Source organism: Stegostoma tigrinum, chromosome 4, assembly GCF_030684315.1.
Source record: "Stegostoma tigrinum isolate sSteTig4 chromosome 4, sSteTig4.hap1, whole genome shotgun sequence".
Taxonomy (NCBI): Eukaryota; Metazoa; Chordata; class Chondrichthyes; order Orectolobiformes; family Stegostomatidae; genus Stegostoma; species Stegostoma tigrinum.
Window position 1 is genome coordinate 44952285 of NC_081357.1, and position 24536 is coordinate 44976820.

General features: G+C 42.0%; 1 protein-coding gene across 1 annotated transcript in view; it reads left to right on the forward strand.

Annotated features, from left to right (window-relative positions):
• The window catches only part of pex7 (peroxisomal biogenesis factor 7), a 75980-nt gene that overhangs the window by 23691 nt on the left and 27753 nt on the right, over window positions 1-24536 (forward strand). The window contains exons 6-8 of the mRNA XM_048531944.2: window positions 11184-11290; window positions 11411-11524; window positions 16012-16067. Coding sequence (XP_048387901.1) covers window positions 11184-11290; window positions 11411-11524; window positions 16012-16067 — 277 coding nt within the window. The remainder of the gene's footprint in view (window positions 1-11183; window positions 11291-11410; window positions 11525-16011; window positions 16068-24536) is intronic.

Sequence of the window (24536 nt, forward strand, 5' to 3'; positions counted from 1 at the left end):
GCTTACTGTGGTGGAGAAGTCCATAGTTTTAAAGTGATCTGCAAGAAGGAGCAAATGTGAGATGAGGAATAATGTTTTCATTGGAGGTGTTGCGGAGGCAAGTTCATTTGAGCCATTCAGGAGGGTATTGGATGAATATTTGGATAAAATTAACGTGCAAGGGTTTAGGGGAAAAAGCAAGAGATTGGTATTAAATAACAATGCTCGTTTAATGAACCGGGAGTATTCTGCAGTTCTGTTTCACCACTCTCTGAGTGATGAATTTCTTCTCATCTCACGCCAAAATGACATACCCGTATCCTGAGCCCATGACCACTTGTTTTGCATCCCTCCCCCCTTTCCCTTTTCCTAGCTTAGCTAACTTCTAGCAATCAGAGTGAGTCCCTTTGCTTGCAATATAGGGGTTATTGAGGTATAGTTCTTAGACTATGAGAGTCATCAAGTCTCAAAGCATTACTTGCTTTCTCTCCATGGATGTTGCCTGACCAACTGTGATCTCCAGCATTTTTTGTTTTCAGCTTAGACTATAAGATTCTCAACATATTAATATCCTAACCCAGGATGGTGTACATGAGAGTTCTCACTAGCACAGACTGTCTTTTTTTTTAACATAACCCTTGCATATTCTTCAGAGGAAAAAATGTGAAACGTGTTTGCAGTTTGGGACAATCTGCAGGGGATGATTTGCTGTTGAGGAGAGGGTCAACAACCCCTCCTTTTCAAAAGAAATCACAGTCCAGTCTGTTTGAGGTTTCTTTGAACACTGTTAGGTGATATGACCCATTGGACCCATACAGAATTTCTGTCAATCAACCACTGAATTTATGCCTGAGTTAATATTGTCTCTGTAGCAGCCCTTTCTTAAAAAAATACGCTTTGAAATTAAGGGTGAAAAACATTCGTAGTATTTTGGAATCTGATCAATTGTCATAACATGTTTTAACTAGATCCCATTTCATTCTTTTAAATTCCAATGAATACAGGCCCAAACAATTCAATCCGTCCTCGTTCAACAAACCTTCAATTTCAGTAATTAGTCCGATAAACCTTTGCAACACTCCCTCTATGCATGTACGTCATTCCTTCAGTTAGGAGATGAAAATGGCATACAGTACTGAAGGTATGGGCTTGCTGAGACCCTGTACAGCTGTAGTGAAACTTCCTTGTTACTGTACTCAAACCCTTTTGAAATGAAGGCCAAAACACTGTTTGCCCTCCCAACTGTTTGCTGCACCTTCATGCTTACATTCAGTGACTATTGTACAAGGACACACAGGCCCCTTTGTACATCAATGATTCCTAATCTGTAATTACTTAAATAATACTCTGCCACTCTATTTTTCCCACCAAATTGTACAATTTCACACTGAATCCATGAAGTAATACATAGGTCAAATATTTGCTCACTCACTTGACTAACTTGTTTACTTGTTTAAATTGCCCTGAAGCCTTTTTAAATCCTGTTCACTACTCACAATCCTACTTAGCATTGTGATGTCAGCAAAGTTGGCAATATTACATTTGATTCCCTCATCCACATTTTCCCTTCTATTAAAGCTCCCATCAAGTAGCTTTAATAAGAAGTGCACATCTTTTAGCAAACATAATGTGAGGTGGTGTAGGGGAAATGTCACTTCTGTAATAGTACTGAGGCTTCATGTTCTGACATGGGTTCAAATCCCAACATGCCAGCTGAAGTGGTGAAATTTAAATATGCGTAACGTAAATATTACAGGCACTGACCTCCTTGAAGATGGATAAATCACAATTGCATTGTATCCTAAAGGAAGCCAGGAGGACATAGTAGATGATCACTTTTTGCATCCTCACTCATTACAGGTGAGGTAGCAGAGGAAGCAGGCCCGTATACATGGTACCATTATTCAAAAAGGGTGCCAAGGGTTGGCAAATTATTGGAGTTAACATTGAGCAATTTGAGTATACGCAAAGAAGCATTGGTTATTCAGATATAGTCAGCATGTTTTTCATAAGGGAGGATCATATCAAGGAGGATTCATGAGGATTGTGCAGTAGATGTTATCTGAATTGATTTTAGTGAAGCATTTGACAAGTTTCCACATTGCAGACTGTTAAGAAAGAAACTGCTCACAGAATACAGGGAAACGTGCAGTGTCAGCAAACATTGGTAATGTAGACCACAGCGCCTTGCTGTTTGTAGTATATGTTATTGATTTAGATTTAAATTAAGAGGTGTAATGGGGAAATTTGCAGACAATTCAAAAACTAACCAGGTAGTCAATGGTGAAGAGATGGTTTGACTGCAGAAAAATATCATTGGTTTATTTGTTTAGGTGGAAAAGCAATAAAATATGACATTATGCATTTGGAATGGATGAACAAAACAGCGAATACGTGATAAAACTGAAGTGGGGGCAGAGGCAGTGAGAGATCTTGCATATCCACAGGTCTCTGAAGGTGACTGGATGGGTAAATAAGGTGGTAGAGAAGGCACATGAGATTCTTCCCTTCATTGTACACATGCTGGTGCTATGCAAGATGCTGGTTTGGTCACAACTGCTTGACTGTTGTCTACGCTTCTGGCCACTGCATTATTGGAATAACGTAATTGATGTACATTAGTACAGAGGAGATTTTCAAGAATATTATCATGGCTTGAAAATTGCAGGTATGGCAAAGATTGGATTGGCTGGGCTGATTTTCCTTAGAACAGAGGAAGCTGAGGAGTGACTTAATTGAGGCATACAAAATAATGAAAGATTTGGACAGAGTGGACAGGAAAGACCTGCTTCCCCTAATGGAGAGATCAATTACGAGGAAGTACAGGTTTAAGATGATTGGTAGAAGGACTGGAGGGGACATATGGAAAAATATTTTTTCCCAGAGAGTCGTGGGTGTCTGGAATTTACTGTTCTGTTTGGTTGTGGTGGAAACCCTGAACTCATTAAAAAGGCAACTGACTGCACCTGAAGCACTGTAACCTGCAAGAAGCTGCAAAGAGGGTATTAATGGGTGGCCAACTTCAGCTAGTACAGGTACGATGAACTGATAGCCTTTTTCTGCACCATAGCTGTTCTGTTGCAAGCATACATTGTCTTCACTGCCATTAGAAACTGTTCTTAAAAGCTGTTTTCCAGAACATTTATTATCACTCCTCTTATCAATAAGAGCAAGGAAAAGGTGCAGCACACCCCAAGCCTTTGTTCAGTAGCGTACATTTTATATTCTGATATAAATAAGTATTTTTAAAACCGGAAGACTCATGACACACTTGCTGAGTTTCTGCTTCTGAAGCATAAAGGTGGGAGGAGAGGTCAAACATTAATATTTTGATGACCCAGATATTCTGATGGCCACAGGCTGTTGGAGTGCTATGGACTGAAGTTGCATGTGAGGAGCCTGCAGAATCATCAATGCAGCTTATTTCTAGGAGCTGTCCAAGAAAATAGATTTTCTAATCGGTGATTTCAGTGCATCTGGAACCCTATGAAGAGTCCATTAAAATTGGAGAATTGGGACGGTTTTGACTGTCTGAAATGGAACAGTTACGTAGGAAAAGCAAGAATGTTAAAGACCTCCACAACTCCTGGTTGATTATTAAATTGATGCTCCCACCATCCCCCCCATCCCCAACTCACGACTGACCCTCCCAACTACACCTTCCTCGACCAATTAAAACCTACTATTCCTCCAATAAAAACCCGGATAGCTGACATGTACTCTCCAGCAAACCCCAACACCCCAAGTCCTTTAATACAGGATCCCATACCTCCCAGGTATTGAGTGCCCACTCTACCAGGCATTCTGACACCCACCCCAGCCTCTGCTGGCCTGATGGCCCCAGCACCCTCTGACCCTCCACAGCCTTGGCATGACCCTTGTTGCTGGATCCAACAGCCTCTAACCTCTGGCCAAAGGGCTACCTTCACCCTACCCACCTGATATCTTCAGGGATCCATGGACTTGTACACCAAGGTCTCTTTGTTCCTCAGTACTCCCCAGAGACTACTATTCATTGTGTATATCCTTCCCTTATTTAGGAATGGTAGGTTTTAAATGGTCGAAGAAGGTGTAGTTGGGAGGGTCAGTTGTGAGTTGGGGATGGGGGTGATGGTGGGAGCATCAATTTAATATCACCTGATACCCTACCCACCTGATATCCCACCTAACTGAGGTACTACTGATACTGTCCACCTGGCATACTACTCCCTCACCCACTTGCCATTGAATCTGCATGCATATCCTAGTTCTGTGCCCTTTCACTGAAGCTGTTGAAGTGGCTGGATATTTAAACACAGAACATGGCAGACTGACTACTTCAAAGGGACGGTGAACATTTTCTCAACTGTGGACTTGTAAATTTGCAAGCATGTTCAGGGACCACCTGCAACAAAAACATCTGTAGATAACTATTGTCATTTTAAATCCTATCTCTGACCCTGATTGGAACATCTTGGCTAATGAGAGGGATGGCACAATCAACAGATTTTACCCTAGAGACAGGTATCATTCTTTACAAATAAGTTAGGTTTGAAAGTTTGGCCAAAAGTGCCATTCACTTGGATTTACTTTCATGTGATTTGCCAATTTCTCTCTGAAGTTGTGATAAGATCATATATAACGTGACTGTGCAAAGACAACGTAATAACATCAACTAATGAGTGAAAAATAGAGTATTATTAGGAAGTGTTAACTGAAATATTAATTTAGGCTATTACTAACTGGGCAATATTTATACCTTGCACTGTTTGGAAGAGCACCACCTCTAGCCTAATGTAAGTTTGGATTCTAAAGGTCATCCATTGATCTTTTAGGAATACAAAAAATTAAAAACTTAAAACAAAATTGAAGATCAATTCATTAGAACGCAGGAAATTATGAATTGATTGAGTTGAGCAAAATAGATAGAAACAGACTATTCCTAGTTGTTGAGGCATCCAGTTGGAAGAGACTTTCATTAGATCTGTTACAAAATTCAATAGAGCAATAGAGAAACCTTGCTGGCACAGATGCAGATTGCAAAAATAGGAGCAGGCTTAAACCATACAGCCCCTTGAGCCAGTTCTGCCATGTCTTTGTTAGTTTTATTTATATATACCCCTTATCTGCCTCAATTGGACCAGTTGTCTTGAACTGTTTTAGAACCCTATATAGCTGTGTTTGGGACTGTGCCTCAGAAGCAGAAATACTCCTTAACCACAAAGAAAGGTCACAGTTTTTCACCTCATTCTTAGCTGGCCACATACTTTTCAAAGCCTTAACAGCACAGTTTTCCTCATATGGCATGTGGTGGCCACGAGGTCATGAGGTATAGTCATTGTGACCCTGCCTCTGGGGCAGAAGTCCCACTCAAGGCTTGCTAATCAAGGAAGGAGTGTCATAACACATAGTCAAACAGCTTGATTATCAATCTAAATTTTTCAGATATGTCTATGGCAGGTGGTAAGATCAGGAGAGTCTCCTCGTCAATCAGAATTGTGTGGTATGTGTAGCACAACAGCTTCCCCACATTAAAAAATTGTGAGTCACTAATTATAAAGTAGATTTGTGTCACCTGGAAAGCAAAATAAGGATGATAATTCCAGGCCATTGTAATATGAGATGGGGTGGTACATTTTATGAAGTGTATATATTTAACAAGTTAAATAAGGGAAGGATATACACATTGAATAGTAGTCTCTGGGGAGTACTGAGGAACAAAGAGACCTTGGTGTACAAGTCCATGGATCCCTGAAGATGTCAGCGCAGGTAGGCAGGGTGGTAAATAAAGCATTCGAGATGTTTGCCTTCATTAGTTAAGGCATTGTATATAGGAACAACAAAGTCTTGTTGCAACTTTATAAGCATTGGTTAGGCCGCAGATGGAATACTGTTTGCAGTTTTGGTTGCCTCACTATCAGAAGGAAGTGATTGCCCTGGAGAGGGTGCAGAGGAGATTAATCAGGAAGTTGCCTGGGATTAAAGGTCTCTCTAATGAGGCGAGATAACAAAGAGTGGAGCTGGATGAACACAGCAGGCCAAGCAGCATCTCGAGCACAAAAGCTGACGTTTTGGGCCTAGACCCTTCATCAGAACTGAAACGTCAGCTTTTGTGCTTGGTGTTTGTTAGTCGACATAGACATAGTGGACTGAAGGGCGTTGGTTCTATGCTGTATAGCTCTGTAAGTTGACTTATTAATTTCAAAAAGGAAAGCAGAAAGTGAAATTGTTTATATTGTAATGAAATGAAGAAAGGCTTTGTGTGTAAAACTCTACCTGGATTTCTCATTTCAGGACAATGAGCCAAAAAGCCCCATTAACATAATAGCTCCACCTCAGTAAAATGGAATATGTGCTACTTTTACCTTATTTTTAATGAAGGTTATTGCAGAGAATATTCACAAATTAATCCCTTTGTACTGAGCACACTAAACTCCTTATTTATAGTTAACGTTAAACACGGATGAATAAGAATATTGAGATTCTAGTCAAGAATAAAAGAGAATCTCATTTTAGATATAGACAACTTGGTTCAATCAAATCTCTTAATCAATGTAAAGAGTGTGGGAGCATTCTTAAGAGAGAAATCAGAAAGCAAAGCGAGAATATGAATAGCATTGGCAGATAAGGTTCAGGATAATCCAAAAAGATTCTGCAAATACAGTAAGAGCAAGAGGGTAACTAGAGAGAGCAGGGTCTCTTAAAAATCAAGGAGGTCATCTTTGTGTTGATACCCAAGAAATGGGAGAGATACTAAGTGAATATTTTGTGCCAGTTTTTGTTGTGGAGAAAGAACTGGAGCCAAGAGAATGTCGAGAAATAGATTTTGATGCTTTAAAAACAGTTCACAGTACATAAGAGGAAGTTCGGAAGGACTTGAAGAATATGAAGGTGGATAAATCTCTGGGGCCTGATCTGAAGTAGCCCAGAACATTGTGAGAAGTAAGGGAGGAATTTATGCGACCCCTTGCAGAAACATTTGCATCATCTATAACTACAGGTGAGGTGCTGATGACTGGAAGGTAGCTAACGTTGCACTTTGTTTAAGAAAGGTTGTCAGGAGAAATCAGAAAGCTATAGACCTGTGAGTCTGACTTTGGTTGTGGGTAAATTGTTGGAGGTGATTATAAAAGATAGGATTAATGGACATTTAGAGAGGCAAAAATTGATTAGGGCTAGTCAGCAAGTTTTGTGTGAGGAAAATAGTGTCTCTCAAACTTGATTGATGATGGCAGAGCAGTAGACATTGTTTATTTGGATTTTAGTAAAACCTTCAACAAGGTTCTGCATGGTAGACTAATTAATAAAATCAGGTCACATGGGATTCAGGGTGAGCTTGCCAGGTGGATACATTACTAGTTTAACAGCAGGAGACAGAGAGTAATGGTAGCAGATTGCTTTTCTGACTGGTGGCCTGTGACCAGCGGTGTTCCACAGGAATTGGCTCTGGGTCCCCTTTTCCTTCTCATTTATATAAATGATTTGGATGAGAATATAGAAGGCCTGGTTAATAAGTTTGCAGATGACACCACAAGTGGTAGCATAGTAGACAGTGAAGAAGATTTTCTAAGATAATGAAAGGAACTTGATCAAATGGGCCAATGGGCTAAAAATGGAGTTCAATCTGGATAAATGCAAGATATTGCATTTTGGTACCACAGACTATGGTAGGGCATATGCAGTTACTGGTAGGGCCTTGGGTAGTGTTGTAGATCAGGGACCTAGGGGTACAGGTACATAATTCTTTAAATTTTGCATCGCATATAGACAGGGTTTTGGCACGCTTGCCTTCATTGCTCAGTCCTTTTGATTGTAGGATTTGGGAAGTCACATTGAGGTTGTACAAGGACATTGGAGAGGCCTCTTCTGGAATACCGTGTCCAGTTCTGGTCACCCAGTTATAGCAGGGAAATTATCAAGCTGGAGAGGGTTGAGAAGAGATTTACCGGGATATGGGCATGGAAGGTTTGAGTTATAAGGAAAGACTGGATGGGCTGGGACTTTTTTCATTGGAGTGTAGGAATTTGAAAGGCAACCTGATAGAAGTCTATAAAATAATAAGAGGTATAGATAGAGTTGTCTTTTCCAGACTAGAGGGCATAATTTTTAAGGAGAGAGGTGACATTTAAAAAGGATATAAGAGGCAAATTTTTTACACAGAGGGTGTTCGTGTGTGGAATAAACTTCCTGAGGAAGTGGTGGTTGCAAGTATAATTACAACGTTTAAAAGACATTTGGATAGATACATGAATAGGAAACGTTTGAAGGGATATGGGCCAGGAGCAGTCAGGTAGGACTAGTTTAGTTTGTGATTTTGTTCAGCATGGACAGTTTGAACCAAAGCATCTGTTTCTGTGTTGTGTGACTCAATGACTCTGAGAGAACCCCTGTACAGAATGATCCCTTTCAAAGGAAGCTGTCAGATGCGTTAGTAAGACCTATTAAAAGAAGCTGGTCGAAAAGAATCTGTCAAATGTGTTTCGAGGACCTGTCAAAGTGATCTGTCATAAGTATCAGGAGGATCTGCCAAAAGCACTTTTCAAAGGAAGTTATAAAGGTGTCATGACATTGAATTTTTGAAAAAAACATCTGGAATGTGTGAAAAAATATTGATTGCTACTTCACTGTTGATGTAAGCTTAAGGGGCTTCTACGACAGAATTAGTGCTGCATGACTGATTTCACAACTATCCATTGTCATAATAGGCTCACTGTCATTTCACAGTTTGATTGACAGCTACAAGTTATATACACTTTGATGTGGTCTATGAATTCAAGTTTTGTTGTTGTAAGGGATTGCGCAATTAAATGAAATATTTTTGTTAAAATGTTTTATTTAGTTGAAGGAATGTAAATGTAGTCAATGGGATTTTTTTAAGTGAATGAGAGTATTTATTCCAATACATTGAAATCTGCAGTATATACTTGAAATTTTGTTTAATAGGACTTTATCATATCTTGCTGTGCATGCGTCCCAAGGATGTACATGGTGGATACTACTGGATGAATTGGTCTGGTAGGATTATAGCAAAGCCGACGACTGGGGTACATGGGTTGGCATGAAATGGCACTAAGTTGACATAGGGGATATAAAGAACCACGTGGGATGTACTGTGGCATACAGAATATGAAGAACCATGGGAGATGGTGTAGAAGCATACTTGCCATGGAGGGTATTAGGACTATGGGGATGGGTAGAGAGTAATAGCTTTGCATAGAGGTTTTAAAAGGAGCAATAGTGGATATGTGGGAAGCATAGCTTGACATGAGAGGCCATAGGGATTGTTTAAAGGATATGCCTTAGCATTGGGAGCACAAAGGGCCAGAGAAGTTGTTTGGTGATTGGCCATGGGATAGGTGTAAAGTATGAAGTGACATGGGTTGGCATGAACCATGGGACTGTGAGGGATGAGGACTGGAGAGATGGTTTATATTTAATTCTTTATTTTTAAACTTCGGACAGTGCAGTATCTTTGAGCTTAGCCATTTGCACAGCTTACCTCCATAGCTGGCAGCCTCTTCATATTTTCTGGGATCATCTTTCCTGACTTGGGGGTGGCAGAATTCCACAGTGGTTAGTATTGTTGCTTCACAGCACCAGGGGCCCGGAGTTGAATCCAACCTTCAGTGACTGTCCACGTGAAGTTCTTCCCATGTCTACATGTGTTTCCGCTGGGCCTTCTGGTTTCCTCCCACAGTGCAAAGATATGCAGGTTAGGTGGATTGACATGTTAAATTGCCCTGCAGCATCCAGGGATGTGCAGGCTAGGTGGATTAGCCATGATACATGTAGGGTTCTGGGGATAGGGTGGGGTGCTCTTTGGAAGGTCAGTGTAGACTTAATGGGCCAAAAGGTCTCTTTTGACACTGTAGTAATTCTATAATTTCTGGTCTCTTTGCTTCTATTCATACCAGAAATCCGATGTTTGTAAAGCCATTTTAATAGATTGATTTTGTGGACTTGGGTATTCTCCCACCTCCGCACACCGAATCCATGAGTGAAAATTGGGGCCACTTCGTTCGGCTTCAGATTTTTCTATTGGCAAATCAAAACCAAACGCAGAAGTTAAAGACGCTGTTCTCAAGGTAGACTGCTAGTTTTAAAAAAAATGAAATTCAAATGTCTAGTTAGTAGCTGACAAACCCATGACGCAAAATTTCACATTTTAAATGTAAAAGATTTTCATTACAATATTTAAAATAAACAAGAACAGCTAATTTAACCCTGTATTTCAGGCCTTGTTCCTTAAGCCTCAAAGTAACTTTTTGAACTGATTTTACATTCCATTCAAGAGTTCCCCTATGGTTTCCAGAAATAGTGAGCTACTTCAGTTCTTCTGGAACCAGCATGTGATATGTCATGACCTTAAGAATTTACTTTAATTCTCCACAGCGCTTTTGTTATCCTCCAGAGTATGAGGTTACTTAAAGGCCCTTTCTCCAGCATTCAGTCAGGCAACTCTCCATTTTTCTTTAAGCCTCTAGTGATTGTAGACACCTTGCTCAACCAGAGACCAAAATCAGAAAATACCTCTTTCTGAAGACCCTTTGCTACTGATCTCATCTGCTTCTATGCACCCACCAGTAACACATTTTTCTCTGTCTTGTTCTCTGTAATATCCCTCTGTGAAATATCTTCAGTACATGTTAGCCTTTTGTTACCTCTGGCATGACATTACCATTTGTAATTTGAAAGATTGAACTAGGTTGCAGACTTACTTGCCGAGCCAGTGTGTTTGATTGCTATTGTTGAATTCTGAGGAATGGTCATCAGACCTGCTAAGCTTTTCCAGCAACTTTATTTTTGTTGTGTCTGATTGCAGGTGTTTCATAACTCTGCCAGCTACCGTCATCAGTACGTCCCCAGTGAAGCGTTGATGTTCCGTCCCGCTTGTTATTTATACTCTTTCACTTGCTGTAGTCGTTGAAATTACATGCCATTCTGTTTCTCAGTGGTTTGTATACAGGGTCTAATTCAATGTGTTTGTTGATCAATTTCTGGTTAGAATATTAGACCTCCAGGAATTCCCTGGTGTATCTCTGTTTGGCTTGTGTGATTATGGATATGTTGTTTCAGTCGAATTTGTGTTCCTCTTTGTCCGTGTGTCGTGAGACAAGTGAGAATTGTCATGTCTTTTCGTGGCTGTTTTGCTGGATGTTATTTTGGGAAACTGACTTAAATGGAGGAACATAAAAGAGCCAAGTGTACTGTTCATATAATTTTAGGTGATAACACTCTAAGAGTCTGGGATGTAAAAGCAGGAGAAGCCAGAATAATTATTCCTGCTCATCAAGCAGAGGTACTGAGCTGTGATTGGAGTAAATATGATCAGGTAAGCATATAAAAATCAGTTGAATAAATCCATTTTGATTTGATGATTGTTTGCATTGTGATTCAAAATACAGTGGGAAAAAATGATATGAAGAATTAATGTCTACTGTATTTAATCCAGAATATACTTGTTACGGGAGCAGTTGATTGTAGTTTAAAGTGCTGGGACCTAAGAAATATCCGACTGCCAGTACATCATCTTGTTGGCCACACTTATGCTATACGGAGAGTTAAAGTAAGTTAATTTACTGTTTCTGCCATTTAGCTTGTCACTGACAATTCATTTAAATTTGTTTTGGTGGTTAGATGGTTTAAGCCTGTGATTCCATACTTGGTGTTTTGAGAAGTATTAGCTCAGGAGACTTAGCTTATTTAAACCCGCAAGCCTCATGTTATGTGTAACATTGTTCATTTCAGGATTTCATCAATTCAACTTAGTAACAGTTAAGCTGACCATTTTGTAGATTACTGGCTATTATACATGTTTAGTTTATTTTAAAACGTGTAAACATCAGTGTGAAACATGTTAGGTTAGGAATCATTGCATTTTATTACTTTATATAAGCAATGAGATCTGGTATAGTTGATAATCGTTTTTAACTTGGTTATTCCACTGGTGACGTATCTGTTATGTGTTGTTGCTGTTTATTGTTATCATTTATCCATATACTTCATGCTTTGATGATTTACTTTTGATTGCCTTGACATTTTCAAAGTTTTTGCCAGGGTCAAGCCTTTTTCAACACCTGAAGGGGCTAAAGAAGTTAAGTCCCCTAACCCTGAAGGCTTGATTCCGAGTATCCTAAATGATGTAGCTACAGAGATTGTGGATCCATAGGTTGTAATTTTCAAAAAGTCATTGGATTCTAGTGAAATACCAGAAGATTGTAAAACTGCTAATGTGACAGCCCCCAATTCAAAAAGGGAGGGAGGCAAAAAGCAAGTAACTATAGGCTGATTAGCCTAACATCTATTATTGGAAAAGTATTGATGTTGAAAAGTATTCAAAGTGATAGCAGAACATTTGTAAAATCATAATCTAATGAAGCAGAATCAGCATGGATTCATGAAAGGGAAAAAATGCCTGACTAAATTATTAGGGTTTTTGGAGGAAGCCTCAGTCAGTTTGGATAGAAGAGAATCCGTATTCATGCTGTATTTGGACCACCAAAAAGCCTTCAACAAGGTATCTCACAAAAGCTTAAGCCATAAGGACCTGCAGTGTTGGAGATCTTATATTGCGACAGTTAGAGACCATTGGAGTTCCGTAGGGATCAGTACTGGCACTGCAACGGTGACTTGAAAGAAGGAAGCCATAGAGCCAAATTTTCAGCCAAAACAGAAATAGTTGGGAAGGCAAGCTGTGAAGGGGATAGAAACAGTTTACAGAGAGGGGTTGATGAGTTAAAGAAGTATAATCAAGTATAATGTGGGAAAATGTGAAATTGTTCATTTTGGAAGGAAGTACAAAAGAAGAATATTATTTAAATGATGAAAAACTGCAGAAAGGCACATCACAAAAGGACTTGGAGGGTGCTTGTGCATGGAACACAGAGCTACCACACAGGTGCAGCAGATAATCAGGAAGGCTAATGAAACGTTGGCCCTTATTTCAAGGGGATTGGAGTATAACAGCCAGGAAGTCTTACTGTGAGTGTACAAGGTGCTGAGACAACATCAGGATTGCTGTGATAACCGGGTGTGGAGCTGGAGGAACACAGCAGGTCAGGCAGCATCAGAGGAGCAGGAAAGCTGACGTTTCAGGTTAGGACCCTTCCTCAGGTCAGAGGTGATCCTTGGTATGGAATAGCTGTCTTATGAGAAAAGGCTAAACGGGTTGGAACTGTACTCACTGGAATTCAGAAAAATGAGAGGTGATCTCATTGTAGCATATAGGATTCTTATGGGTTTGGCATGGTAAATACAGATAGTTGTTCTCATGTGAGAGTCTAGGACCAAGGACATAGTCTCAGAATAAAAGGTGTTCTTTAAGACTGATATGAGGAAGAATTTTTTGCTGTCAGGTGGTTGTGAATATTTTGAACTCCTTGTCACAGAGAGCTGTGGGGGCAGAGTACTTGTTATTATTTAAGATTGATATAGACATTCTTGTTCAGTCAGAAATGGGGTTTCGGAGAAATGGCAGGAAGGTGGATATGAGGAATATCAGATCAGTCATGATCCTATTGAATGGTGTGGCAGGGACAAGGGGCCAAACAGTGTACTCTTTTCCTATTTCTTATGGTTTTATGCTCATCTGGAGCCTTTAAAGTACCAATTGCCGAAACTGCAGCCACTTGAAACCTCCTCATTTTACGTAAATACCATAGTGAAATTGTTGGGTCACGGTCTCCAAACTATTCTATAAGTCAAGCAATGCTTTTCTCTTGGCTGACAGCCCAGACAGCCATTAGTTTTTTGAAACTACTGAACCCCAGAGAAAATGTTGCTTGATTGACTCCTCTGGTCACTAATTTATGCTATCAATCACACTCTGTTAATTTGTGAAAGATAGCTATTTTAAATGTTTGCATTTTCTACCTTTTGATACCTTAGGAATGTATGAAAAATGAGTGGGAGTATACTGTTCAGCCACTTCACTCTGCTCCTACATTGAATAGGATCATGGCTGATCCATATGAATATCCTGCACAATCCCCATATCTCTTGATGCCTTTAATATCTTGAAATCTATCAATCTCTGTCTTAAACATGTTCAATGATTTAGTTTCCGTAGCTTTCTGGGATAGAAAATTCCAAAGTTTCCTTAGTCTCAAAGTGAAGGAATTCCTTTTCATCTCTTATTCTGTGATTTTCTTGGCCTAGACTGTAGCTGAGGATCCACCCTGTGAAGTATATAAATATTGTATGTTTCAATGAAATCACCTTTTGTTCTTCTAAACGCGATAGAATGCAGGCCTAATCACTTCTATCTCTCTTCATACAACAATCCCACCATTCCAAGAATCACTGTAGTGAACCTTTGTTCTACTACTTCTGTGGCTGGAATATATTTCCTTAGTTAAGGAGACCAAAACTGTACACAGTTTTCTAGATGCGGTCTTATCAGGCCCCCTATACAGATTGACCTTTTTATTGGCTTTTGATGTAAGTTTTTTTTTTATTTTAGAAAGTGGAAAGTTATGAATGAATGGTTATTTATCTTTTAAAAACATTGGTAAACCATACTATTGTCATTCTAGGATTTATTTGCTCAGTACTGTGCTTAAATGGATGTGGAAGTATCATTGCTTGACATGGAGCTTCTGAGGGGTGATAGGGAATGGGTAGAACCTGGAATTGAGGGGAATGGGTAGGACCTTTTCACCATTCCTGCAAAAGGCTCTGTTATACAGACTATGGCTAATGACAGCTCTGAGGTACCATGAACCTTGACTCTTTCATAAGCATGTCTGACTCCATGAAAATTGCAAGGGACGAAACATGCCTATCCCTGCAATAGAATCAGCCAGATCTGAAATGTGGGTGAGGGCTGGTGACGCAAATTAGTCGTGCCTTAACATGCTACTGTTGAAAATCAGAAAACCTGAGAATGAGTTCAGAAATATCAGAATCCTAGCCACTAATTATACCTGTCCAGGCAGTCTCCTCAGTTTTATACACATCCAAACCAATGTCACCCAGCCTGAACTTAAGACAGAAATTTTCTAATTCTACAATCCTTACACTAATGGAATAAGATGTCAAGAAAGTCAACAGGAACATATCTTTGACAGACACCATGATGGACCTAAGGTATGGCTTCAAAGGAAAGTGAGATGGAAGTACAGCATCTCAAAGCATCAAGGAATCATCAAATCCCTACAGAGTGGAAGCAAGCCATTCGGCCCATCAAGTCCACATCGAATCTCCGAAGAGCACATTTCCCATGGCCACCCCCACAGTTCCTATGGCCAACTCGCCTAACCTTTTTGGTCTATGGGAGGAAATTGGAGCACCTGGTGGAAACCCATGCAGACACAGAGAGAATGTACAAACTCCACACAGACAGTCGCCCGAGGGTGGAATCGAACCCGTGTCTCTGGTGCTGTGAGGCAGCAGAAGCTAATCATTGAGCAACTATGCTGCCCCACATTGAGCATGTGCACATGTTTTTCAGAAAGTGCTTGCCTAATGACACAATCTTGAGCAATTTTGCCTTCCACAGGCTTTACAGTCTGAATTTCTTCAAAAAGTAAAATCCCTTTCTTTTTCCACAGTACACTCTTAAATCTGGGCGGAGCGGTGGCTCAGTGGTTAGCACTGCAGCCTCACAGCACCCGGGTCCCGTGTTCGATTCCAGCCTCGGGCAGTTGTCTATGTGGAGTTTGCGCATTCTCCCCGTGTCTGCGTGGGTTTTCTCCGGATGCTCCGGTTTCCTCCCAAAATCCAAAGATGTGCAGGCGAGATGGATTGGCCATGCTAAATTGCCCGTAGTGTTCAGCGGTGTGTGGGTTATAGAGGGATGGGTCTGGGTGGGATGCTCCAAGGGGTGGTGTGGACTTGTTGGGCCGAAGGGCCTGTTTCCACACTGTAGGGAATCTAATCTAAACTGAAAAGTAAAACATACCCCAGAAATAATACACACACAGAATGTTTTGGATGTATCAAGCTTAAATATGATTAGAATGTATTATAATTGTAATATCAATCTCTTTAAGTACATAGTATCGGAACTGTCATATTTATAATGTAAGCTAATACTACTATTTGTCGCTACAGTTCTCCCCGTTCCATGCTTGCGTGTTGGCCTCATGTTCATATGATTTCAGTGTCAGGTAAGTAATGCATTTCTTTCTTCATCTATTTTGTCTCTTTCCTTTCTCAACTGAAGGCATTGATGCTTGATAATAAAATGTGAGGCTGGATGAACACAGCAGGCCAAGCAGCATCTCAGGAGCACAAAAGCTGACGTTTCGGGCCTAGACCCTTCATCAGAGAGGGGGATGGGGTAAGGGTTCTGGAATAAATAGGGACAGAGGGGGAGGCGTACCGAAGATGGAGAGAAAAGAAGATAGGTGGAGAGAGTATAGGTGGGGAGGTAGGGAGGGGATAGGTCAGTCCAGGGAAGACGGACAGGTCAAGGAGGTGGGATGAGGTTAGTAGGTAGATGGGGGTGCGGCTTGGGGTGGGAGGAAGGGATGGGTGAGAGGAAGAACAGTTTAGGGAGGCAGAGACAGGTTGGACTGGTTTTGGGATGCAGTGGGTGGAGGGGTAGAGCTGGGCTGGTTGTGTGGTGCAGTGGGGGGAGGGGACGAACTGGGCTGGTTTAGGGATGCAGTTGGGGAAGGGGAGATTTTGAAACTGGTGAAGTCCACATTGATACCATTAGGCTGCAGGGTTCCCAGGCGGAATATGAGTTGCTGTTTCTGCAACCTTCGGGTGGCATCATTGTGGCACCGCAGGAGGCCCATGATGGACATGTCATCTAAAGAATGGGAGGGGGAGTTGAAATGGTTTGCGACTGGGAGGTGCAGTTTTTTGTTGCGAACTGAGCGGAGGTGTTCTGCAAAGCGGTCTCCAAGCCTCCGCTTGGTTTCCCCAATGTAGAGGAAGCCACACCGGGTACAGTGGATGCAGTGATGCTTTGATGCTTGAATCTTCTTCCATTGTTGCTAAATATCATTTGACACTTTGTGCATCCTTGAAATTTCAGATATGCTGACGAATATTTCTTGTAGAAGTTAAATCCCGGAGAGTTTTACGCTAAATTATTGCAAACAGTATTTTTAAGTTCTTTCGATTCTTCCAAGATTCATTCTTTTTACTGATACCCGGTCTTTGGGGGTTAATTTATGAGGAGAGATTATACAGATTAGGCCTCTGGTTGCAGATGCTGAACGAGTGGGTTTGACTGCAAATGTTTCATCGCCTTGCTAGGTAACATCATCAGTGTGCCACCGGTGATGTGTTTGTGTTCTGTCCTGCTTATCCTTTATACGCCTTGGCTGGTTGGGGTAATTGGTATTGCTTCTGTTTTTGTTTCTCAGTAGTTTGTATACAGGATCTAATTCAGTGTGTTTATCAATGGAGTTCCAGTTAGAATACCAGGCCTCCAGGAACTCCCTGGCATATTTCTGTTTGGCTTGTGTGATTATCAATGTATTTGCCCAGTCAAATTTGTGTACCTTGATGTCTGTGTATGGTGAGACAGGTGACAATTGGTCATGTCTCTTGGTGGTGAGTTGGTGTTTATGTATCTGTATTGTCAGTTTTCTTCCAGTATGGCCCATATAGTGTTTCTCACAGTCCTTGCATGGTATTTTGTGTACTACCCCAGTTTTGTTGGTTTTGGGTATGGGATCCTTTGGGTATGGGATTCTTAACTGAAGAAATTTACAAAGATGTTGCCAGGACTCAAGGGGCTGCATTATAGGGAAAGGTTGGACAAGCTAGGACATTTTTCTTTAGAGCACAAGAGATGGAGGAGGTATCTTACTGAAGTGTATAAGATCATGAGAGGCATAGATGGGGTGAATACACTCAGTCTTTTTCCCAGGGTTGGGGAATCGAGGACTATAAGGCACCAGTTTAATGCAGGAGGGGAAAGAATACATGGGAACCTGAGAGGCAACTATTTTTACACAGAGGGTGGTACACATTTTGAATGAGCTGCCAGTGGAAGTTGTTGAGGTAGGTACATAAACAACTTTTAAAAGGCATTTGGACAAAGACATGGATAGGAAAGGTTTAGAAAGATATGGGCCAAGTGTGGGGAAATGGGGTTCGCAAGAATGGACATTTTGGTTGGCATGGACCAGGTTGGGCCAAAGGGCCTGTCTCCATGCTGTAGGAGAGATAATGGGAACTGCAGATGCTGGAGAATTCCAAGATAATAAAAGGTGAGGCTGGACGAACACAGCAAGCCAAGCAGCATCTCAGGAGCACAAAAGCTGACGTTTCGGGCCCAGACCCTTCTTCAGAGAGGGGGATGGGGAGAGGGAACTGGAATAAATAGGGAGAGAGGGGGAGGCGGACCGAAGATGGAGAGTAAAGAAGATAGGTGGAGAGAGTATAGGTGGGGAGGTAGGGAGGGGATAGGTCAGTCCAGGGAAGACAGACAGGTCAAGGAGGTGGGATGAGGTTGGTAGGTAGATGGGGGTGCGGCTTGGGGTGGGAGGAAGGGATGGGTGAGAGGAAGAACCGGATAGGGAGGCAGAGACAGGTTGGACTGGTTTTGGGATGCAGTGGGTGGGGGAGAAGAGCTGGGCTGGTTGTGTGGTGCAGTAGGCGGAGGGGACAAACTGGGCTGGTTTAGGGATGCAGTAGGGGAAGGGGAGATTTTGAAACTGGTGAAGTCCACATTGATACCATTAGGCTGCAGGGTTCCCAGGCGGAATATGAGTTGCTGTTCCTGCAACCTTCGGGTGGCATCATTGTGGCAGTGCAGGAGGCCCATGATGGACATGTCATCTAGAGAATGGGAGGGGGAGTGGAAATGGTTTGCGACTGGGAGGTGCAGTTGTTTGTTGCGAACTGAGCGGAAGTGTTCTGCAAAGCGGTTCCCAAGCCTCCGCTTGGTTTCCCCAATGTAGAGGAAGCCGCACCGGGTACAGTGGATGCAGTATACCACATTGGCAGATGTGCAGGTGAACCTCTGCTTAATGTGGAATGTCATCTTGGGGCCTGGGATAGGGGTGAGGGAGGAGGTGTGGGGGCAAGTGTAGCATTTCCTGCGGTTGCAGGGGAAGGTGCCGGGTGTGGTGGGGTTGGAGGGCAGTGTGGAGCGAACAAGGGAGTCACGGAGAGACTTGACTCCTCCCACTTCCTACAGACTAAGGGGGTGGCCATGGGCACCCGCATGGGCCCCAGCTATGCCTGCCTCTTTGTAGGTTACGTGGAACAGTCCCTCTTCCGCACCTACACAGGCCCCAAACCCCACCTCTTCCTCCGGTACATTGATGACTGTATCGGCGCAGCCTCTTGCTCCCCAGAGGAGCTCGAACAGTTCATCCACTTCACCAACACCTTCCACCCCAACCTTCAGTTCACCTGGGCCATCTCCAGCACATCCCTCACCTTCCTGGACTTCTCAGTCTCCATCTCAGGCAACCAGCTTGTAACTGATGTCCATTTCAAGCCCACCGACTCCCACAGCTACCTAGAATACACCTCCTCCCACCCACCCTCCTGCAAAAATTCCATCCCCTATTCCCAATTCCTCTGCCTCCGCTGCATCTGCTCCCACGATAAGACATTCCACTCCCGCACATCCCAGATGTCCAAGTTCTTCAAGGACCGCAACTTTCCCCCCACAGTGATCGAGAACGCCCTTGACCGCGTCTCCCGTATTTCCCGCAACACATCCCTCACACCCTGTCCCTGCCACAACCGCCCTAAGAGGATCCCCCTCGTTCTCACACACCACCCCACCAACCTCCGGATACAATGCATCATCCTCCGACACTTCCGCCATTTACAATCCGACCCCACCACCCAAGACATTTTTCCATCCCCACCCCTGTCTGCTTTCCGGAGAGACCACTCTCTCCGTGACTCCCTTGTTCGCTCCACACTGCCCTCCAACCCCACCACACCCGGCACCTTCCCCTGCAACCGCAGGAAATGCTACACTTGCCCCCACACCTCCTCCCTCACCCCTATCCCAGGCCCCAAGATGACATTCCACATTAAGCAGAGGTTCACCTGCACATCTGCCAATGTGGTATACTGCATCCACTGTACCCGGTGCGGCTTTCTCTACATTGGGGAAACCAAGCGGAGGCTTGGGGACCACTTTGCAGAACACCTCCGCTCAGTTCGCAACAAACAACTGCACCTCCCAGTCGCAAACCATTTCCACTCCCCCTCCCATTCTCTAGATGACATGTCCATCATGGGCCTCCTGCACTGCCACAATGATGCCACCCGAAGGTTGCAGGAACAGCAACTCATATTCCGCCTGGGAACCCTGCAGCCTAATGGTATCAATGTGGACTTCACCAGTTTCAAAATCTCCCCTTCCCCTACTGCATCCCTAAACCAGCCTAGTTCGTCCCCTCCCCCCACTGCACCACACAACCAGCCCAGCTCTTCCCCCCCACCCACTGCATCCCAAAACCAGTCCAACCTGTCTCTGCCTCCCTAACCGGTTCTTCCTCTCACCCATCCCTTCCTCCCACCCCAAGCCGCACCCCCATCTACCTACTAACCTCATCCCACCTCCTTGACCTGTCTGTCTTCCCTGGACTGACCTATCCCCTCCCTACCTCCCCACCTATACTCTCTCCACCTATCTTCTTTACTCTCCATCTTCGGTCCGCCTCCCCCTCTCTCCTATTTATTCCAGTTCCCTCTCCCCATCCCCCTCTCTGATGAAGGGTCTGGGCCCGAAACGTTAGCTTTTGTGCTCCTGAGATGCTGCTTGGCCTGCTGTGTTCATCCAGCCTCACATTTTTTTATCCATGCTGTAGGACTCTGTTCCTACCTTCCTATGTGCTGCATGAAATTGAGCAAATAATCTAAATTTCTTGAATCTGCCAATCTTTGTTACTCCATATGGAAAACATTGATGTATTTATGTGCACTGTATCTTTCATGGTAATATTTCACAGCACTGCATATTAATATCTCATTTTTTATGGAAACCACAAAGTTAGTAAATGCTGTTTACAAGCATGCAAATTTCTCAAATTGAGTTCAGTTCTTTCAAAAGTAGTTTAAAAGCTCTGGCATTATATTTTTGTCAAATAAAAATAAAATCTATTTGATTACATCATGTTCAAAGAGATATTTGCACCTTTCCATTATCTTTCTGTACCATTATTTCATCAGAATGAAGAACGTTGGGTTTGTTTGTGAGAAAGTAGGCAAGAATTTGTTTGAACTAGAAATGGCCAGTGACAACTGCTGTCCTGTTCATGATCAATTGAAATTTTAGCCTTTGTGTAAATGTGTGGACTGAGTAGTGTTTTGGGAATAGACATTTTTCATGTCTTGGTCCTGGCTCAAATATACTTCTGAATAAGTGGGTTGAAGTCTTTTCTGTTTTTCAGTTTAGGCAGTCAATTCTAGAGTTGCTACAATCTTATGAAGTAAAAGTGTCCTCAGTTGATTTTTAGTTGATTACTAAATTGATGGAGAGTTTACAGTACGATGGGATGTCCATCACTGGAGCATCCGGTATGTAGAACTCTTATTGTGGAAGTTTTATCCAATTGCCTACTCCAGTCCAGAATGAGGGTGCTAAAATTTCTTTAAAATTCTTCTGAATATGAAGTGTATGTTTTGAGTGTGCCCTATATTTTAACTCCGCAATCTCTATGACCCTTCAAAAGATTCATATCAAGCTATGACATTTTCATGTCCATTCAACCACTGTGTTGAACTAATGAACCTCAAGTGACAGTACAGTGTGTTAAGAAATTTAAAAAATTGTTCATTCTTAACTTGCCACCTTGTTAAAAGAAAACTCCTTCACTACAACCCAATAAAAATGGCAATATGCATACAGCTTTGATGGGACCACATCTGGAGAATTGTGGGACCGATATTGCTTTAAAAAAAGACTTTTGGTTATATATGCCACACGATGACTCAAATGTTCTGAAGTGCTGCACATACAATGGATTTGTATGAAGTTGTCATTGTTATTATGCAGGCAAATGCAGCACCCACAAAACAGCTCCTCAGTACTATTTGCGGTTCTGTTGAGTGATAGCTTATGCTTAAATCCAATTCTATTTATCTATTTTTACTCTGTAACTCTTCACACCCTTACTTAACAAAAATCTATGCCTTCGTGCCTATCGATTGGTCAGCATGACTCAGTAGCCTGGATTTTCAATCCAACAGAAAACCTTTCTGCAATTCTGAAAATGGAAGAACACGCCAAAATCCTGCCACCAATCTTGCATTTTCAGGGGGCTTGGTTGAATTTCACACAAACGTATTTTGCAGGGGGACCTAGAAATGTGAATCATGATGTGTGCAGATTAGATCGAGCAGGAGCAGGTCAAAACTTTGGGGAATGATTTGGGGTGGTGGCACACCCTTTAGGAGAGATAAAGTTGTTTTGTTTTGAAACAGTCCTCAGACACCTTTGGGAAAGCTACAGTGAACTTTGAGAGAGGTAAGCTGGCCTTTGGAAATATTAAAAGTAGACATTAATGTATGTTAATAAAGTAGCAGCTAACAAAAGAAACGGTCATGTTGTCAAGGCATTTAATCTTCCTGCTTTTGAAATATTTGAAAAAATCTGTCTAGTGTGACGAAGAAATCATTGCTCACTTTTTCACTCAATCTGATTTTTATAATTTATGGGATTCAGCGTTATTGCTGGCCACATTAACATTTGTTCTATTTCCCTGATTGCCTAATTGTGAGCTACTTTCTTGAACCGCTGCAGTTCATGTGGTGTAGGTACACCTATATTGCTGTTAAGTTCCTGGATTATGACCCACTGACAATGAAGGAACAGCAATATGGCTCTGAGTCAGCATGCTGTGTGAAATGGAAGGAGCTTTCGGGTGATGGTGTTCCCACATATCTGCTGCCCTTATCCTTTTAGACAGTAGATGTCATAGTTTGGGAAGAGCTGTCTAAGGAGCTTTGTTGAATTGTTGTCAAGCATCTTATAGATGGTACACTATGCTGCCATGGTGGTAGTGGCGCAAGTGAATGATGGAGGTCTTGGATGGGATGCCAGTCTAGAGGGCAATTTTGTCCTTAATAGTGTTGAACTTCTTGAGCAATGTTGGAGCTTCACTTATACAGGCTAGTGGGGAGTATTCCATCAGATGCCTAACATGTACCTTGTGTATGTTGTCAGACCTTAGGAATCAGGAAGTGAGTTCATAATAACAGAAATCCTGACCTGCTGTTGTAAACACAGTATTTATGTGGCTAACCACTTCAGTTTCTGGTCAATGGTAGCCCCCAGGCTTTTGATTGTCGAGGGTTTATTAATAGCATTACTGAATATCAAGGTTCAATTGTTGATTTATCATTTGTTAGAGATGGTCATTGCCTTGCACTTGAGTGGTGTGAATGTTATTTACCATTTATTAGCCCAAATCTGAATATTGTCCAAGTGTTGCAGCATTTGGACATTGATTGTTTCAATATTCTGGGGAGTTGTGAATTGTGTTGAACATTGTCCAATCACTAGTTCTGACCTTATGATGGAAGGAAGGTTATTGTTAAAGCAGATAAAGGTGTTTGGGCTGAGGACATTGCCCTGAGAAAGTCTTAACTTGATCTCCTGGGATGGGGATTCTTGAAACCCAAAAACCCAACTATTTTCATTGATGCTAGATCTAACTTAAAATAACGGAGAATTTCTCCCTGGTTCCCATTGGCTCCACTTCTGCTAGGATCCTTGATAACATACCAAGCCAAATGTTGCCTTTATTCTCAAGGTAATCAAGTTCAAGCAGGGGAAAATGTTAACCATTTCTTCAATGCTGTATGTGGATAGGATCAAACTTAGACGTGATTCTGCCCTGGGTGCTGAGCTTGGCAACAGTCACTGTTTAGGATTTCACATGACGAGTGTGTTATAAGTGATCAGCCCTACTGTAGGGCAAGTAAGCACAACATCTCAAAAAGACAGGTGGTGGATTTGAAACTCTTAAATTACTCCAGTTGCAAAATGCTCTGGCCCCCTTATGTAGACTTCCATCACAGAGCTAGGTGTGCCTGTTATACCCAAACAGATTCTTCATCCAATTTTATCCAGCACCATTCTGGTCCCCTTAACCGTACAAATTAATCTGCTTTACACACATGGCCAGTGTCTCCTGAAAGTTCCTAGATAATGAATTCTGATTCCAAACCTTCAGTTGTGCATTCCAAACTGATACAACTGGTGACTGAAAAGCATTCCTACTGCCCTGTCTAGGCCTTTTGCCAGTTATTCCAAATCTGGCTAATGACGTTTTAACAATTTCTCTCTACTTTTCTCTATTTTAATCTCTCGGCATCCCTTCTATGTTCTTTTGTTATTGTATCTAATCTATTTAAGTTTAATATCATAACTTTATATGATTTGTTTATTGTTTGACTTTGTTTTTGAAGATCATTTTTACAGCCAATTATCTTCTTTGAATCCTTCCATCTTTCTGAAATGGGCAGTCAACATTGCAGCATTGTAGCAGCAAGAAAATTCTAGTTGTTTCAAAATGCTGTTATTTTTAGCCGCTGTCTTAATTTCAGGTTTGCAGCATCCTAACATAATGTTTATGTAAGTCGAACTTCAGCAAAAATTTATTACTTTTATTTAACCATCTCAATAGGCCAGCGTAAAG